The sequence below is a fragment of the Argopecten irradians genome, chromosome 1 (genome assembly GCF_041381155.1).
Source record: "Argopecten irradians isolate NY chromosome 1, Ai_NY, whole genome shotgun sequence".
NCBI lineage: Eukaryota > Metazoa > Mollusca > Bivalvia > Pectinida > Pectinidae > Argopecten > Argopecten irradians.
Window position 1 is genome coordinate 68427042 of NC_091134.1, and position 19003 is coordinate 68446044.

The 19003-nt window shown below is 38.1% G+C and overlaps 2 protein-coding genes across 4 annotated transcripts in view; one reads left to right on the forward strand and one right to left on the reverse strand.

Annotated features, from left to right (window-relative positions):
* Nucleotides 1-4480: 4480 nt before the first annotated feature.
* LOC138306565 (mitochondrial import inner membrane translocase subunit Tim13-B-like) lies at nucleotides 4481-13197 on the reverse strand. The gene is made up of 3 exons (XM_069247009.1): nucleotides 13009-13197; nucleotides 8031-8099; nucleotides 4481-5257 (listed from the first exon to the last, which is right to left on the reverse strand). The coding sequence occupies exons 1-3, from the start codon at nucleotides 13087-13089 to the stop codon at nucleotides 5165-5167; spliced, it is 243 nt and encodes an 80-aa protein (XP_069103110.1). The 5' UTR covers nucleotides 13090-13197; the 3' UTR covers nucleotides 4481-5164.
* Nucleotides 13198-15204: 2007 nt separating this feature from the next.
* LOC138306576 (protein DOP1A-like) overlaps nucleotides 15205-19003 on the forward strand; it is a 64370-nt gene continuing 60571 nt past the window's right edge. For 2 of the 3 annotated variants that reach the window (XM_069247016.1, XM_069247028.1), the window contains exons 1-4: nucleotides 15205-15310; nucleotides 17336-17501; nucleotides 17701-18053; nucleotides 18482-18671. In XM_069247016.1, the coding sequence (XP_069103117.1) occupies nucleotides 17349-17501; nucleotides 17701-18053; nucleotides 18482-18671 (696 nt within the window). In that variant the 5' untranslated portion in view covers nucleotides 15205-15310; nucleotides 17336-17348. Of the gene's footprint in view, nucleotides 15311-15402; nucleotides 16099-17335; nucleotides 17502-17700; nucleotides 18054-18481; nucleotides 18672-19003 lie in introns of those variants that run through there. The other variant, XM_069247022.1, reaches the window with a different exon arrangement.

Sequence of the window (19003 nt, forward strand, 5' to 3'; positions counted from 1 at the left end):
TTTTTTCGCCTTGCTAGCTGGTAGGTTTAAGAAAATCAAGATGACGCAAAAAAAAAAAAAAAAAACACAAATATGGCCTTACGAAAGAATATTGTGATAATCCGAGAATGACATTTCACCACATATATGTACGATGGAAGGAAGCTAAGAATGTAAGCGTTTATCTTTTAGACATTTATCATAGACTTTTATCTACCTGTATCTTCCAACATATCCAGTGAAACAAACCAACGCATGCTTCTGCTCGCAAATGTAAAACAGGTACATAATTTGGAACATCATCTCGAAATCGTATCCATACTTGTCCCCGAAGTCTGGCGACTCAACCTTGTGGTTGTAAGAGAAATAGTACCTAATTCGCTGATGACACAGTCGAATTACTTGGGACTGGCGTTATTTCCTTCAAAAGAGCATTCTTCCTTCATAGGTCATAAGGGCATTCGTATCAGATATGAAGGGTTTTGAGGAATTTCTCTCATTTGATTATGGCTTATCTCTGCCAAGATTTTTTCACATCCAATTTGGTAATATAAATTGTTCGAATGCATTGTTTGAATTTGTTCAATTGGTCGTGCTGCTCCGTCAGTCTTTGCTCGCATATTTTCAAAGACGATTTTATTTTAATCATTAGTTCTAGCTTGTCTTCTAGATCGGTAATAACGAAGGGCGTCCATTTATCGATTATCAACTTCCCCGCTTAAACACTTCTCAAATCCCACATGCCTATATATGCACTAAAGTCTACCTTGTACTGATTTTGTGGCATCGAAATAACTAATAGGCCTAGAGACCTGATATTGGGCCTGTAACATGCTGGGATGAAGGGCTACCAAGTTTGTTCAAATGAATGACCTTGACCTTCATTCAAGGTCACAGAGGTCAAATAGGCAAAAATCTTTTAAACGACTTCTTGTGAGTAACTACGAGGCCTAAAGACCTGATATTGGGCTTGTGGCATACTGGGATGAAGGTTTAACAAGTTTGTTCAAATGAAGGACCTTGACCTTCTTTTAAGGTCAGGGGGTTGAAAAGGATAAAATCTTAAACAACTTTTTCTCGGGAACCATAAGGCCAAGGGTACTCATATTGGGCCTGTGGCATGCTGGGATGAAGGGCTACCAAGTTTGTTCAAATGAATGACCTTGACCTTAATTCAAGGTCACACAAAAAACGCCGTCTTGTGAATAACTAATAGGCCTAGAGACCTGATATTTGGCCTGTGACGTGCTGGGATGAAGGGCTACCAATTTTGTTCAAATGAATTACCTTGATTTCCATTCAAGGTCATATGGGTCAAATAGGTTAAACCTTCAAAAAACTACTGGTGAACAATGAAGAGGCCTACAGACCTGATATTGGGCTTGTGCCATGCTTGGATGAATGGCTACCAAGTTTGTTCAAATGAATGACCTTGACCTTCATTCAAGGTCACAGAGGTCAAATAGGCAAAAATCTTTTAAAAGACTTCTTGTGAGTAACTACGAGGCCTAAAGACCTGATATTGGATCTGCAGCATGCTGGGATGAACACCGTGTGATAATGACCCCGGAACTAGGTACCCCCTGAAGCGAGAGTGAGAAAATCAGGATTTGGATAGAGCTAAGATCATAGCTATTGTCTGCATTTTGAGATGTTTTGGATACTGACGTTTGGTACACGTGATTCCGAATATATCAGCCACTCATTGAAATATAAATGGTTTTCGAGAAGTGTCACAAAAAACTTTCAAGATGTAAACATGCCACCACACCAAGGGAGGTACCGATGTAAAACGTCTGTCGTTCGAACAAATGCTGAAAAAGAACTTTCCATCGACCATAAATACATATTTTAGTACAACATTACTCTATTATGATATATAAGGGTAGATTCACAAGAAAAATACTTCTTAGTCCCATCTATTTATGTTATGGGAGCAATGTAATATCTTGGTGGTGTACGGCTCATAGCTGATATTTTATTTGGTGGGTGTACGGCTCATAGCAAACGAGGTGTACGGTTCATAGTGACCTCAATATCGCTAATTATCATAAAGATAATAAATGAGGTGTAAAATTGTATAAAAAATGTTTGTCTGATGAATATACATATCTTTTTCGTCAGATGACATATAACGTCAGCGAATATAGAACAAATTTCCCGACAATACGTACATATATATAGATACGTCGCCATCTGGATAGTCAAAGATAGTATTGCTGTGAAAATTGAAAAGGTTTGGTTTAAACATATTTTATTGTCAATTCAGTAGACAAAACAAATCAGGCAAAAGTTATCAGAATATAGGAAGCTACCGCGTAGTGAAATTTTCAAATTTCAACATTCAAGTTTCTTAAGTTATCTAATGAAATAATTCTGCCATTCACATATATATTACATTGGAAAAAAATGATAGGCACTCTTACGCTTATGACCACAGATACAATTTAGGCTGTTGGTGAGGATTGCACGAAAAAGTTTAACTGACTGTATCGATGTCTTAACTTTGCATGTACAACATTTGTATTCGTGCCACCAAAAATTGTAGAAGGCTGGATCTTTTTCATCATAATTACATGACATATTTTTTTTTTAAATTGCTAATGAAGATAATGATCTAGTCGCTTCATCCAAGTCGTTCCACATACATGCAGAGAAAAATGTATAAAAGAAGATTTAGTTAGAGAAAGACTGTGAAGAGGAATTCCATAACTGCTGTTAGTTCTTAAATCATAGTTATACGTATCAGCGACTTTTGGACAAAGAAGTGAATGGAGATAGTTTGATGCTAAATTATTCTCGATATTGTAGACTAAACTGTAAGTTTTATCATTTGCATCTCTAAGAAAGTGTCTCAAGGCCCGGTTCGGGTGGCCGAGTGATTATGATGTCCCGACATATTTCCGCAAGCCCTTCATCTCTGGGATTCGGGTTCGAATCCCATGTGAGGCAGTTGAAAGTTACTGACCGTTGGATGTTGGTTTTTCTTCGGGTACTCCGGCTTTCTTCCACCAACAAACCATGCATGTCCATTATTGACCCTAGCTGTTAATAGGACGTTAAACTAATAAAACCAAAACCAAACGTATCCTAATATAAGTAAACCAGTCATAATTTTTGCGACTTAAATTTTATAATCTATTGTTATTTCTTTTTCACGTGCAATATACTACACATAGCTAAATAATTTCATTCTTATTCACATTCAGTATCGCTGTTACACTCACTCTTAAACATCTTACTCATATCATCATCATAAATTATCATCATCACAACCATCATCTATATCGTCAGCATTCCGTGATTTTTATCATCGTCATCATCATCATCAGCATCTTTATTTCTAAACTTGACAATGGATTAGGTACCAATATATGTATATCATAGTAAAACGCATTACCATCTCGACAATATCGTGGATATTGAATATAATTGGATCTACAAACGATAACCCAATTAGTGAGTGGGAACGAAATTAGTGCATTTTGTACGTGTCTTTATGGTGCAGTTCACTGGTTACGAGAAACAAACAACCCTCAAATTTATGTATGATTGTAAACTATTAGTAACACTGATTATGTAATAATGATGCATATGAGCCATTACCTTAAGTCTTAAATAGTTATCCTTTTTGTTTTTACCAACCCATCACTGAAAAGATATATAATAGTAACTATAAGCCGTACAACTCCCTTAAAGTGACTATGTGCCGTACACCTCCCGAGATAAGCATTTGCTATGAGCCTTACACCTCCTTCGCTATGTGCCGTACACCATTGCGATTTGGACGAGCCTTTTGACATTAATTAGACGGGATGGGAATTATTTTTCTTGTGAATCTACCCTTATATATCAAATGCCTGTAGCATGTTTAAGTGAATGACCTTTATGTACTTTTAAGATTAGAGTCACAAAATATTTTGGAAACTTGCGGCTTCAAATAAGGGGTCTGTTGTATTGCCTTAATTGTTAGCCACTACTGTATACTGTGACTATGTTGTTTTGTGCCAATAGTCAGATGACCGTTAAGGCCCATAGGACTCTTGTTCTTATTGTTTCTTGTCCAATTTTGTTATAATATTGCTGGATCGACTTTACAGCATGGCATTAGCATATTGGTCCTTTGGGTCAAGTGAGCTATAAATCTGAAAGAGGAGCATCCAATGGTTCCTCCATAATCTCCCATTCCTACTGTCCTACATCATTACATTAGCTGTAATATTGTAACTCAAAAGACTTATAGACAGATAATGGTGTCGTCTTTAGAGCTACAATTGGTACCTATTACTGCTAAAGGAGCAAAGAAATGATCGTGCAAACATTATTTGAATATCTGTATACATTTTATCCTACTTGTTGGATATCACTCTCCTACTAGGCAATATAACTGAATCGTATAAAATATCAAATTCACAAGGAGACATTATTTTCTTTAACTTATAAATATGATGGTATTTTTCAAATGTGATACAGTTATATAGTGAAGTCATTATAACACAGATTGACATTTTAAATATTTTACTGACATTTCAAACAAACATACTTTGTATATGTGCCTATGATATGAAAAAAAAATGTACACAGCAGATGAGAGAGGTGTTCCGTTTGTGAAGTTACTGTCACAAGGGAGGTAACTCATTACCATTCATGACTTAGTATCTGGTATGGTGTATAAAACACATCTTAATTCTGTTTTACTCCTTAGTAAATATTACCAGTTGATGTTCTATTCTTGTAACAAAACTAGAAAGTAAATGTCTATTATTCCTGGCAAGTCTTGGTAAATTATACCCTACATCCCAGTTTTTTTTCCGATGTGTGGATATTGCTACCTACCATACTGTATATTGAAAATTAAACAATTGTTTACAACATTTATATATCTATACTATTCACTGTGATCTTCAACGTCATTTCTAATTCATGTACTTGTGTAATGTTGAACATGAGGTTTGTCATATAAATTATATTAAGAACAATGATTTACTTTGATTGGCATTTCCCTATCTCTGTATGTAATAAGGAAGAGCTATATGTGTATATAGCATAAGACCTTAATGATAACAAAATGTCCTGGCCTACATGAACACATTGTCACCAGTCACACACGTACACCTTCCTCTGGCCTTTTTAAGTCCGATCCTCTTAATATGTATTCATCCACACACTAAAATGACATTGACTACTATGACATTTCCCGCTGAAGTCTACTGGCGTATGTTTTAGCTGTTAAGTCCCATGTATCCATGTATCTGTCCATGCACATTGCCACACATTTCTGAAAAACAAATACACGGTTAGATTATATCTAGGTCACAAAATAAGTATATCAGAGAATTAATCACTGCTACATGAAATATGGCAGCAACAACAATCAATCACACCAGTCATTGTTAAAGCTGTCAGGCCTTTTACTGGTCATTCATTGGTCAGTATCAAAGGATTCTTAATGACGTTTTAGGCTTATTTGAATGTAACGCTGATCAATGCATGGTACCTTCACATGTTAATGGTTGTAAACAGATAATCTTTATCAGATAACAAAAACCTAACCTAGTTGATTTATTTTAAAAACCAAAGTTTGTTAATGCTATTTATGCAGCAGAACCAGAATAAAACTTCAAATAATAAAACAGACCGAGCTAAATATCTCATAAAATTTTGATCAGTAACAACAAAATATTTCAAATGGTCTTCAAAAGTTTACATTTTTTTTTATTAATTGATTACCCTTTACAGGCATTCTAAATAACAATCAGGGTAATTTGGCCTCCTCCCTGTGACAAGTGTAGGTGGTGTGTGACTAGGGGCCCTCTGCTTGTGTACCTGGGGGACATGTAGTATCCAGGTGTGTGACTGGGCCTTCTGCTTGTGTACTTGGGGGTACTGTAGTATCCAGGTGTATGACTGAGGCCCTCTGCTTGTGTACTTGGGGGTACTGTAGTATTCAGGTGTGTGATTGGTGCCCTCTGCTTGTGTACCTGGGGGTACTGTAGTATCCAGGTGTGTGACTGGGCCTTCTGCTTGTGTACTTGGGGGTACTGTAGTATTCAGGTGTGTGACTGAGGCCCTCTGCTTGTGTAACTGGGGGTACTGTAGTATTTAGGTGTGTGACAGGGGCCTTCTGCTTGTGTACCTGGGGGTACTGTAGTGTCAAGGTGTATGACTGAGGCCCTCTGCTTGTGTACTTGGGGGTAATGTAGTATCCAGGTGTGTGACTGAGGCCCTCTACTTGTGCACTTGGGGGTACTGTACATGTAGTATCAAGGTGTGTGTGTGACTGGGGCCCTCTGCTTGTGTACTTGGGGATACTGTAGAATCCAGGTGTGTGACTGGGGCCCTCTGCTTGTTTACTTGGGGGTACTGTAGTATCCAGGTGTGTGACTGGGCCTTCTGCTTGTGTACTTGGGGGTACTGTAGTATCCAGGTGTATGACCGAGGCCCTCTGCTTGTGTACTTGGGGGTACTGTAGTATTCAGGTGTGTGACTGGGGCCCTCTGTTTGTGTACTTGGGGATACTGTAGAATCCAGGTGTGTGACTGGGGCCCTCTGCTTGTGTACTTGGGGATACTGTAGAATCCAGGTGTGTGACTGGGGCCCTCTGCTTGTGTACCTGGGGGTACTGTAGTATCCAGGTGTGTGACTGGGCCTTCTGCTTGTGTATTTGGGGGTACTGTAGTATTCAGGTGTGTGACTGAGGCCCTCTGCTTGTGCACTTGGGGGTACTGTACATGTAGTATCAAGGTGTGTGTGTGACTGGGGCCCTCTGCTTGTGTACTTGGGGATACTGTAGAATCCAGGTGTGTGACTGGGGCCCTCTGCTTGTTTACTTGGGGGTACTGTAGTATCCAGGTGTGTGATTTGGCCTTCTGCTTGTGTACTTGGGGGTACTGTAGTATCCAGGTGTATGACCGAGGCCCTCTGCTTGTGTACTTGGGGGTACTGTAGTATTCAGGTGTGTGACAGGGGCCCTCTGTTTGTGTACTTGGGGATACTGTACATGTAGTATCATGGTGTGTGTGTGACTGGGGCCCTCTGCTTGTGTACTTGGGGATACTGTAAAATCCAGGTGTGTGACTGGGGCCCTCTGCTTGTGTACTTGGGGATACTGTAGAATCCAGGTGTGTGACTGGGGCCCTCTGCTTGTGTACTTGAGGGATACTGTAGAATCCAGGTGTGTGACTGGGGCCCTCTGCTTGTGTACCTGGGGGTACTGTAGTATCCAGGTGTGTGACTGGAGCCCTCTGTTTGTGTACTAAGGGTTACCGTAGTGTCAAGGTGTGTGACTTGGGCCCTCTGCTTGTGTCCTTGGGGGTACTGTAGTATCCAGGTGTATGACTGAGGCCCTCTGCTTGTGTACTTGGGGGTACTGTACATGTAGTATCAAGGTGTGTGACTTGGGCCCTCTGCTTGTGTACTTGGGGGTACTGTACATGTAGTATCAAGGTGTGCGTGTGACTGGGGCCCTCTGCTTGTGTACTTGGGGATACTGTGGTATCCAGGTGTGTGACTGGGGCCCTCTGCTTGTGTACTTGGGGATACTGTATATGTAGTATCAAGGTGTGCGTGTGACTGGGGCCCTCTGCTTGTGTACTTAGGGTTACCGTAGTATCAAGGTGTGTGACTGGGGCCCTCTGCTTGTGCACTTGGGGGTACTGTAGTATCCAGGTGTGTGACTCGGGCCCTCTGCTTGTGTACTTGGGGATACTGTACATGTAGTATCAAGGTGTGTGTGTGACTGGGGCCCTCTGCTTGTGTACTTGAGGATACTGTAGAATCCAGGTGTGTGACTGGGGCCCTCTGCTTGTGTACTTGGGGATACTGTAGAATCCAGGTGTGTGACTGGAGCCCTCTGATTGTGACTTGGGGGTACTGTGTTGCTTTTTATCATTAAAATGGAAAACCCCACAGTCATCCAGTCATATTATACCAACAATAGGCATATCTCATTCCTTATACATGTACTTAAGGTTTGCCAATATATCTGGCGTTATCCGCCACCTCTATTAAATAGCTTGAATTATATGTAGGAAAAAAACCCAATAAGTTACCTGTTCTGAATTATCTAGTGAACTTCCTGGCTTATACACACATTTCCTAAAGCATTTATCAGCAATGGTCTGAAATAAACAATAGAAACAATTTATTTTTACATTATATAAAGTTTTATGGTGAAAATATCACTTTTTATATTTTCACTCGCTTTTCACCAATCGGAATGCAACATTGACATATAAAATATCATTTAGATTGTTATGTTATTATCATTTTATTGTTATATATTATTAGTTTGTGCACAAAAAATGAGGACATATTTTTGTGTAATATGACGTTATGCTCAGAACAAGAGATCTCAGAGGGATCCTGGCGCCCACTGAAGAATGATCTATGTCTGACAATGGAAAGATGGATCTTTTCCCTGCTGCCCTCAAACTTTTCCTAACATACTACATAGATGTGACTATTGCCTACAATTTTAACTATTGCAATACTATTGCTATCAAGGGAAACACTATTATGATAGTTTAACTATTGCAGACTACAATTGCAATAGTATTGTGATAGGTTTGCACTCTGAATTCGATTACAATCCAGTCAATGAATATTGGCCGTCATGACATACATCTAGTGCAGTAATGGTTTAGAGTTACTTCCCTTTACCTGATATCAGTCGGTATTTGCCTTTTGATTGAAAAGCAGAGAAAAGTGACATTTTATCGTGACTATTAGTCTGTTATAGTATGATACTATCAAACCTCTGTGAGTACATGATTTTAGTCCAAGATACAGAAAAATGTCTGACTACCGGCATTGAAACTATCGATAGCTTGGCGTACTATCAGCAATTCAATTTTAATTTCAACAAATTTTATTTCAAAATATTATTGGAAATAGGATTGAACAACAGGCATAGCCTTGAACTATATAAGTTCTCTCTATCAGTGATTGTTATCGACTTTTTAAAATTGCCATCGATTGATCGAGTACTATTGTTATGTATGACACTAAATACATGTAGTTATGAGATAAGGGAGATAACTCCTATAGCTTTATTATCAATACATCCTATAAAGGTCATATCATTGATTTAGGTTATAGAACTTTCTAGAATATAATCATGTATAAACAAATATGTTTGTAAACATGTTGATTTTAAGTAGAGATCTAGAATGATCTATTTCCAGAAAGTTCTGTGTGTTTATTTGTTTACTGTTTTTAGTTAGATATTTCTAGAAGTAGAAGGTTCTCCAATATTTTTGAACTAGGGTTTAGCTATATATACTCGAGCTGTCCAAGGCTAATCAGAACTGTAATGAGACCTGTAATTAGACATATCAAGAATTGTACAGCGCCATATAAGATTCTATTGGGAGAGCTATTGTGACTTTATCTGTGGATTATTACAACACTTTGTGTGGATTTATTCATATTGCCTGGAACTTTACAAATCATCTGTGGACATTCATTTTCCTCCTGGATTTGTGATTATTGTTAATTTGAAACCTGGAAGGATCAAGGATTATACCAGGACATTTGCATACAGATAAGTAACACTTTAAATCATCGTATTACTCTTGTACCACCACCAATTACTTTAGATAGTGTAAACCATCTCTGTATAATATTGTATATATAATTAAAATTGTGTTTTAAATTTAGCTGCTGGTTTTTCATTTCTGTTATTCGTTCATGTAACACTATGCACAACTAGGGCCCAAGGGGAACCTACATATGGAATTTGAAAAAGAGATCCAAGACGGCAGCCGGTCAGCCATCTTGTTGACCGATCAGTTACTAGGGGTGAAACGGTATAGATACTTCACGGTTTGGTACGTATTGCGGTATAGAGTGTACGGTTCGGTTTTTTTCGGTTCGGTACATGTAAAACTGATAAGAGATGAAAAAGGCAATGAACTCAGGGTAAACTGTTCAACTCCCAAGTTTATTGAATTCAAAAATCAAAATTTTACCGCAAATCGTCTAGAATGACCAATTTTTTTAAGAACACAAGATTGTCTACGTTTTCACAAGAAAGGGAGGCCTTTTGATGTCACGCGATATCCCCGGCTGTTAACACTTTCTAACTTTCCACTGATGTTTTCAACATTGAAGTATGGACACATGTCAACTGCAATAAAAAACCCAATTGCCTGTGTAACTTTTTTGGATTTACAGTTATTTATAGGGTAATTTTTTTTTTAAATATCTCCGATATTGTCGTCTGGCATTGTGATTTTTTGGCAGTACTTGCGGTCGGAACTTGTCCAACTTGGACTTGAGTTAAGCATGTGTGATGTCAGTACGCACGTTGCCCATGTTGTGTTTTCTAACAGTGTGTGTTAATGTTTGATGTATTGCCATGCTTATACAAAAAATCGACATAACATATATACGGCATGTAGCTGCCATAGCGTCCTTCGTTCTAAAACCAAACTGTTCTAAAACTGCAGAACGGTACGATGCTCTATTGCCGGAGCATCTCTCAAATGTACAGACGATGCCTCCTCCATTTCCTGTCCAAACATTGACTTTATGTAAGGCGGTTTGTGATTGGGTCACAATGACGGCCGCATGACCAATCAGAGACTCATTGCTATCAGACTTGTGTAACCGGTGTAGAGTGAAAAAGACACCCATAGAAAACTTTTCCACTCACGGTGCATGTACCGTACTTTGTGTTAACAATACCGTGTACTGAACCGAGCTCGTAATACCGCGGTTCTACTACACCACGGTATACCGTTTCACCCCTATCAGTTACAAAATGCAATATGCACAGCCTAGGGCCCTAGGGGAACCTACACATGACCCTCAGTCTGGCATAGTATACAAATCCAACAAGAGTCTGATTGAACGAGACTAGAAATCTTAGACAGATCCCTTCAGTACTTTCTGAGAAATAGCAGTAACAAACTTCAGCAATCAAAATCCAAGATGGCTGCCTGGCACATGCATTCATCGAGAAACAGGGAATATCCTCTATATATACAATTTACAAAAATTCTTTGATCAGTTTTGTAGGTAGGGTGAGTGGGACTACTCCCTGATAAGTTAAACAATAAACTGTTACCAGATTGGACATTAAATCTTCAAAAATGTTGTTTTTTTTCGTCAGTTTTGTATAGCTGTAAATAGCTATATATCGCTATGATAGCGATAAATAAACATGAGTCAAACCTGTTTGTAGGATTGGACTGGGTTGATCATCGGTGACCTGCAGGTTGCTCAGTCGGTAGAGCATTCGGCTTGTGTTTGGAGGTCTCTTGACCAGGTTTGAATCTTGGTCTGGCCCTAATGTTTATACAAATTTTATACGTCTCACTATATAATTACTCCAACAATGCAGGGGTGTCATTATCTATCAGGAGAGGCGGTACAATTGCAATTTCATGGGCTACTTATATACCATCTGTATGCTATCTAATGTAATTTAGCCAAAATCAGGCGGTACCACAGCCAGGTTCAACTGGCAAAAAGTACCAGGTACCACCTGATATTGAAATCCCTGACAATGTTAGAGGTAAAGCACGATGAGACACTTTTGATCATTAGGCCTATGTCTTGTAATTGCCCATCAGAAGTCTCTCAATAATATTGACGTCTAAAAGTATTGGATTAACTACATGTATATAATCAGCTAGGTCGGGGAAACCATCAACATATGTATTTATTGCATTATATGCTGTGGCTTAATTATGCTAGTCCATTAGTATAGATACATTACTAAAAATAGCCTAAATCGCTCAAAACTCGGCTTTTGTTATAAGATTAGACCTACTTTTGTTATATAATATGCAAATTAGTGGTTTACCTGACCTATACGATTATAAACTCAGCTGTTTATTATTTTGATTAGTGGATGAAAGTTATCCTGTTGTACATGAATTACAAAGCTCGAATTAAGGTTCATGTAAAGGCTTTAAACAGTTATATTTTGCAAGCCTAAAACTCATTACTGTGCTGCAATTGAACAGAACTAATTTCAATAATTGTTGGTATATACCCTGGCTAACTCTCAGTCTTACTGTTGATATATAATTTGTGAAGCTGCTTGTAAAATTCAGTAAAATAAGAGAAAAATGTATATTTCTGGAGAAGACATAGAACTCGTGTGAATTGCATTGATGGAACCAAATATTCATGCCATCGTGTTCAGTTGTGAATATGCCAGGTACTTCAACAGTTTGTTGGCAAAATCGGACCAGCAAATAGCGCAGGAGCCTATTGTAGTAAATGCAAATGGCTGCTATAAATGGCGGATCACAAATATAGCATATAAGAAGCCATCTTCATTGATACAAATGTTCTTATAGACACCATAAGGTACTCTGAACATGACAAGAAAAATCTTCATGAAAAAAATAGTTCAACCGATCTGTTTGGGGCGAAAAATGCAAATTTCTGGAAAGAGCCTCAAAGTCCACATTTTAACTATTTTTTTTTTCATAAATAGTTTTCTTGTCATGTTCAGAGTACTTTATAGTGTATATAAGAGCACTTGTATCAATTAAAATGTCTTCTTATATGCTATATTTGTGATCCGCCATTTAAAGCAGCCATTTGCATTTACAAAAATAGGCTCCTGCGCTAGTCGCTGGTCCGATTTTGCCAAACAAACTGTTTGAGTACCTGGCATAGTCACTACTGAACATGCGTACAATATCATGCTTATTTGGTGCCATCAATGCAATTCACACGAGTTCTATGTCTTCTCCAGAAATATACATTTTTCTCTTATTTTACTGAAATTTACAAGCAGCTTCACATATTACATATCCACAGTAAGACTGACAATTAGCCAGGGTACATACCAACAATTAATGAAGTTAGTTTTGTTCAATTGCAGCACAGTAATGAGTTATAGGCTTGCAAAATATCACTGGTTAAAGCCTATACATGAACCTTAACACGACTTCCGTTTGATTTTAGTGTATGGAAGGAGCAGATCTACTAGGCCTAAATCTGATGCAAACGTCTCTATCGGTGTCAGCAGTTGTGGTAATAAATTAGTCGCTTATTGGCGTTTACCTGCAATAACATCTGTGCATTTGCTAACTGGATTTCCTGTCTTGCTTGGTTTAATATATCATCTCGTTTTGACGGGTCCATTGTAAGAACTTAGGTAGAATATTATTGTTTTGTACCGGTGTCCATATAACCTTCCAACAAACATGTGTTAAGGGCTAGTCGGAACTCATCTGGAATTCTTCTGCTAAATTGATGGAAAGGCCGGAGATTATCCGACTGCTGTTAGGAAGCGCTCGATTTATCCATCAAGATTACTGCACGGCTATCCCGGACGCTACTGTACATAGCGTCACATTGTCCTTCCCGGTCCTAACTTTTTATACCATAAGCTTAGTCTTTTATTGACTAGATTTTAATGAAGGTCTATAGATAGTTATCTTAGTTTCCTGCTTTTTTCTTTTTCATAACAAGTTATTAAATATGTAGCCTATATGGCACAGATCTAACGTGAAGCTACCCAAAGGAAATGTCTTTATAATTTAAAATTAAGACGTGTATCACTTATATATCCGTGATCTTCTATACAAGGGCAAATGACGTGTATCACTTTTAAATCCTTGATCTTCTATCTTGATATCCTTGATCTTCTTTACAAGGACAGATGTGTATCACTTATAAATCCTTGATCTTCTATACAAGGGCAAATGACGTGTATTAACACTTATAAATCTAACCTGTGAAAATTAATAAGTTATTTTACATTTTTATAATCGAATCTAATTGACAAACATTTTGATATTTATAATCACAACACTTTAAAATCAATATCATTGATTGTCTCCGTTTGAGGGTTTTATGAATAAGTACTATGAAACTACACTGTGACTATACTATGATAGACTATATAAAACCATGCACATCTACGCACTCTATTACAATTGCATCCCATGTCCACAACATTAAAACTAGCACTTAATTCATGGATATCTGGACAATACATTATACACGATACTGTAGTGTAGATAAACGAATTAAAGAGGGACATAAATAACTTGTCGTCAATGATACTTACAGAATGTTCTGTTTATGATATTTGAAACGTAATTGTTATTTTCACTATTGAGAACTTGATTGACAGGTACTACCTGTATGTAATCTGCAGTCGTAGATTGGAGAACCGCGTTGATGTTGATCAACAGCAGGCCCTGGGCTGTGTACTGATTTTACCTGGGGATAGAGTGTGGACTTGGGGGGGGGGGGGGGGGGGGGGGGGGGGGGGGGGGGGGACGGGGGGGGGGGGGGGGGGACGGGGGGGGGGGGGGGGGGGGGGCGCGGTGGAGGGGGAGGGGGTTCACTGCGTGTCGCTGGTATTCCTCACACCTTTACACTCCGCCGAACCCAGTCCCTAGCCAAAGTTTAGAAAGAATGATGCTGGCCTTCGTTCGAAGTAACCACACGGATATTAGATGAAAGATTTAACATAAGTAGAGATTAGATTAACTATCTAAATTTCTGGTAGGCACATAAATCTTATTTTGGTTTGCCCCCCCCCCCCCCCCCCTGTCAAAAACTAACGTTAGGGTTGACAAGGAGGATAGCTGCGATGTCGTAGCTCTAAACGTCGGATTGAAGCTTTCTGACAGATTTCTGCCGGGAACGGAATGAAGACAGGGTATGATTATTCGTTCTAGCAGAGATTTAAATAGTATTTAGATCTCTGGTTCTAGATACTTGTGTCTTCGATACATGCGTCCCAAGGATTTATAAGTGAGACTCACTTATTATAAATCCTTTATAAATTCTTGATGCGTTATTTTTTTTCCAAATATTTCATCGATTAAAAAAAATCCACATTTTCTCTTATCTGATAACGGTCGAATTTTGATATATTATTTAAATCATATAATAGTAAGTATTTTAATTATTTCTGTTGTTTAAAAAATGAGGTAAGTCACGCTTTGCTGATTTCTGACAGCACCGAGATTAAATGCAACTTTGCTGGTAACTGAGTAAATCGAGTATCCCATTTGATATTTATTGGTTAGTACTAAAATTCAGATAGTAACTTACGGATAAACCTAAATGTCATGTTGTAATTATTTTCATAATAATTCTAAATATTTTGGATATAAATGAATCAAAAATTAAGTTTATGAATTATTTTGGAACAGATAAATATTGAAAAACATTTTAAACAAACAGTGTAAATTCGAATCGATAAGTTGCCATTTTCCGCAAAATAACACGCTTTTAGCCAGACCCTCTTTGAGATCATGGTGTTTTAAACTCTTAAATCGATTGATCCTACGTGATCGAAATGCATATTTTATTTACATCACACAGTCTTTCATAGCACAGAAAGGTAAGTTTCACGCAATACATTACATTTCACCCACAAAACTTATTTGACATTGATTGTTTCGTGTAAGTGGCCAAATTTTTAGTAGAGTCATAAATCTAAAACCGATCCTGACAGAGAGTCGCCTGACATCTGGGCCGACTGTGCATTCGTGTGTGACTCATTTTAGAACTTACGTGTTCGGGTGTTTAATTTGTTTTTTAACGAAAACAGTCGCTGAAAGTCTGTAAAATCAGCGATAGGTAATACATAGAGACATGCGGTCTATCAAGGATCTTAATTTGTTGTCAGTTTGAGTGTTTGGTGTCAAACGAAAGTGACTGCCTAGCTAGCCAAATAGGCCTTAGACACGCCTCTGGTAACAAGTGATTGCTAACGTTACCAGCAAACCAGTTGGCCAAGTGAATCCTAACCTCTGGACCACAGTGACTTAAAACCAGGGTCTTCTGTGGTAGAAAGTCAAACACAGTAAACAGCGATTCTCAGCATCCCAGATTTAGAGGTGAAAGGCTGATGGTGGATCTGAATATAGCAGAAATGTCAGATGTTAACCACTCAACATGCAACTATGACCCAGAGGTGGAGGGTTAGAGTGGTAGTGGTAGAGTGTCAGACATCTTCACCACTCAGCCACTGTGACCCAAAAGTGGAGGGTTAGCGCATGGTTGAATGTCAGACTAGCTGCGATGACATAGCTCGATCTAAACGACAGACAGAAGATTTCTGACGGATGGTCATCGTCAGAGCTACGATTCCATCTCATTAACTGTAGTGTTACAAAACAGCCAGCGGTAAAAATGTTACATTTCATGTGTGCCATGTAAATTTGTTATTACATTCAACAATATCAAACATTTTTAATATAAAATCATTATTTATTTGGTGAATATTTACCCACCTCCATGTCTAAATTATGTTTTTAAGCACATTTGAATGGCTCACATCTCAGACACGGCTCGCTTGGCCACCATAATGCTTCTCGTTAGAAAGTCTCGTGCTCTAAATATGGCAACTAGTACCATATGTGGATTGACCTACATATTTTTACTAATACGAAAGAAATATAATATCACAGAGTTTTTAACATGAATTTAAAAAAAAATCATTTTTGCCAAAATCCACATAATAGTATTATACTAACATTTGTTCAGTTTCACAATATTTGTTCTGAGTTTGTTGGATTTTTTTAAACGTCAAAATATTTTACCTGTTACGTGTTTCATTTCTTCATGGTTTCCAGTAAATGAAACATATGGCAGTGTATTTGACCAGAGATATATGTGTTTTGTACGTATGTGTTTGCCTTGGACTTTAATACCACTAATTGTTGATGAAACATTATAATCAAAACGTTTGTGAATTGAATATTGATTATAGTTGTCAGAACAATACAGTTACATATGGATATTATCTGAAAAATATATTTTCATCAGCCTCAAAGTGCCCATTTTGGATCACATCAGAGCTATCCACATCGGGGCTTATCCACAACGGGACTTGCAACACTATTGTCAATGGAGTGGAATTTATACCCTGCCGGGAACGAAGTGGATACAGGGTTATAATAATTCGTTCTTATGTCAGACACCTTCACCAATCAAGTAGTACTCTGATCCAAATGCAAAGGGTTATGTTAGTGGTTGAATGTCAGACATTTTATTCTTCACCACTCGGCCACTGTGACCCAAAGATGGAGGGCTAGTGGTTGAATGTTAGATACATTAACCACTCAGTTACTGTGATCCAAAGGTGCAGGGCTAGTGGTAAAATGTCAGACACCTTAAGCACTTGACCATCATCACCAAAAGCTATAAGACTATATAACACCATAGCTACTTATCACATATTGAAATCATATGAAGCAGAAATAGAGGGCTCATGGTCTAATATAAGTGAAACTATATATTCAAACTTTACTATCAAAGTCCAATGAGAATACAGATGATGTACATATCAAACTTGGGGCTAACGATGCTACTCCTTAATATTTACCTATAGAACTATAATTGTTTATCACTTGGTTTGCAGGTGCTGTGACAAGATGAGTGCTCTATCAATTCTAGCAGAGGAGTGTGAACTCCTGAATGACTCAAAGTACCGAGCTTACATCACACAGGTAGATAAAGCCCTCCGAAGCTTTGAAAACACCAGTGAATGGGCAGATCTGATTTCTGCTCTTGGAAAACTTAACAAGGTATGTTAAATGTTATTACCATATCTTAAAGGTTTTTTAACTTCATTTAGTAAGTACATTGTACATGTTTGTAATTTATGATATTCAGTTTAAGCTAGCGATAGATAAAGTATATGCTTGAGTTATGTTAAAGGTAAATTGTATGATTGGCTTTTCTTGAGTAAAGATACAAATTAACACATTCTGTTTCTCTTTCTAGGTATTACTAGGAAATGTAAAGTTTCCTGTTATCCCTAAGCGTGTCACTATAGGAAAACGACTAGCCCAATGTCTTCATCCTGCCCTTCCCAGCGGAGTTCACTTAAAGGCTCTGGAGACCTACGATATCATCTTCAAATGTATCGGCACCCAAAGACTGGCCCAGGACCTGTTTATATACAGTGCAGGTCTTTTCCCCCTGCTGGGTCATGCTGCTATGAGTGTCAAACCCACATTGCTGACAGTGTATGAGCGTCACTTCATTGGTTTGGGACGGCACATCAAGCCAGGCCTGAACGGTCTCCTGCTTGGACTTCTCCCTGGATTGGAGGAGGGTGCTGAGTATTATGATAGGTACTGACTCAAACTTTTATTTGTAGGCTTTGAAAGTTTTATTTTCTGTAATGTTTATTAACACTTATCACTTATAGATGATCTACTCATTCTTTGTTAAGCTGTATTTTCATTCGAAATTGTTTCATGATCCTTACAGGCCGGATGAACTGGTTGAATATTATCTGTTCTGGTAGACTGATCTTTGTTACATATTAGTAGAGGAATACAAACCTGGGTAGTAGAGCTGCACTTTGTCAGGTCAGGTTGAACTGAGCTTGCATGATTACAATTAGTTAAAATAAGTTTATTACAGGTAGACTCAATCAATCTTTATAGACCAGTTGGTTAATATTGATTCAATGGAGCTATGTGTCTGAGATTTTGTTGAATTGACATTTTTACACCATTTGAAACTTCCTGTATTGCTGACTCCACCAATGTTTCAGGACAAATGGGCTGCTGGAGGATTTCTGTGAGTCAGCTGAACCTGAATACTTCTACACATGTCTATGGGAATGTGTGATGTCATGTCCGAGTGTCCGTCTGCCTGCCATAACATTCCTGTTGGCCCACTACAACAAGAAACAGACAATGGAGGACCAGTTGTACATGATGGGACTAAACATCGATCTCATGGTAAGAAGTCATATCCTCACAGTTTTCGGAAATTTCCAACCAGTTGGGGAAATTTTGCAACAAAGGTCATTGTTAAACCATTCGTTTAAAGTTCAAACTTTTTTATTCAATAGCCCTTGTCATTTTAAAATGCAAAATGAACTGTTTCAGCCTTACAATAAGGAGAAGTCAAATATGTTATTGGGGGAGCATGGCCGGGTTATATTACCGGTAATCAAATTTTTGTACAGGATTCGGAAGCTAATAACTGAAAAAAAACATCCTTGGAATAGTGTAACCACCTACAAACAGGTGAGGTGGGTTTCATTCACCAGTACCTTACTTTATTTACT

What these genes read in the sequence shown, in the direction of transcription:
- LOC138306565 (XM_069247009.1), bottom strand. Translation starts at nt 13,089, where the DNA reads ATGGACCCGTCAAAACGAGATGATATATTAAACCAAGCAAGACAGGAA. An exon ending in ATGCACAGATGTTATTGCAG is followed by an intron (nt 8,100 to 13,008) that starts GTAAACGCCAAT and finishes TGTTTATTTCAG; the next exon opens with ACCATTGCTGATAAATGCTT. An exon ending in CACTAGATAATTCAGAACAG is followed by an intron (nt 5,258 to 8,030) that starts GTAACTTATTGG and finishes TTTGTTTTTCAG; the next exon opens with AAATGTGTGGCAATGTGCAT.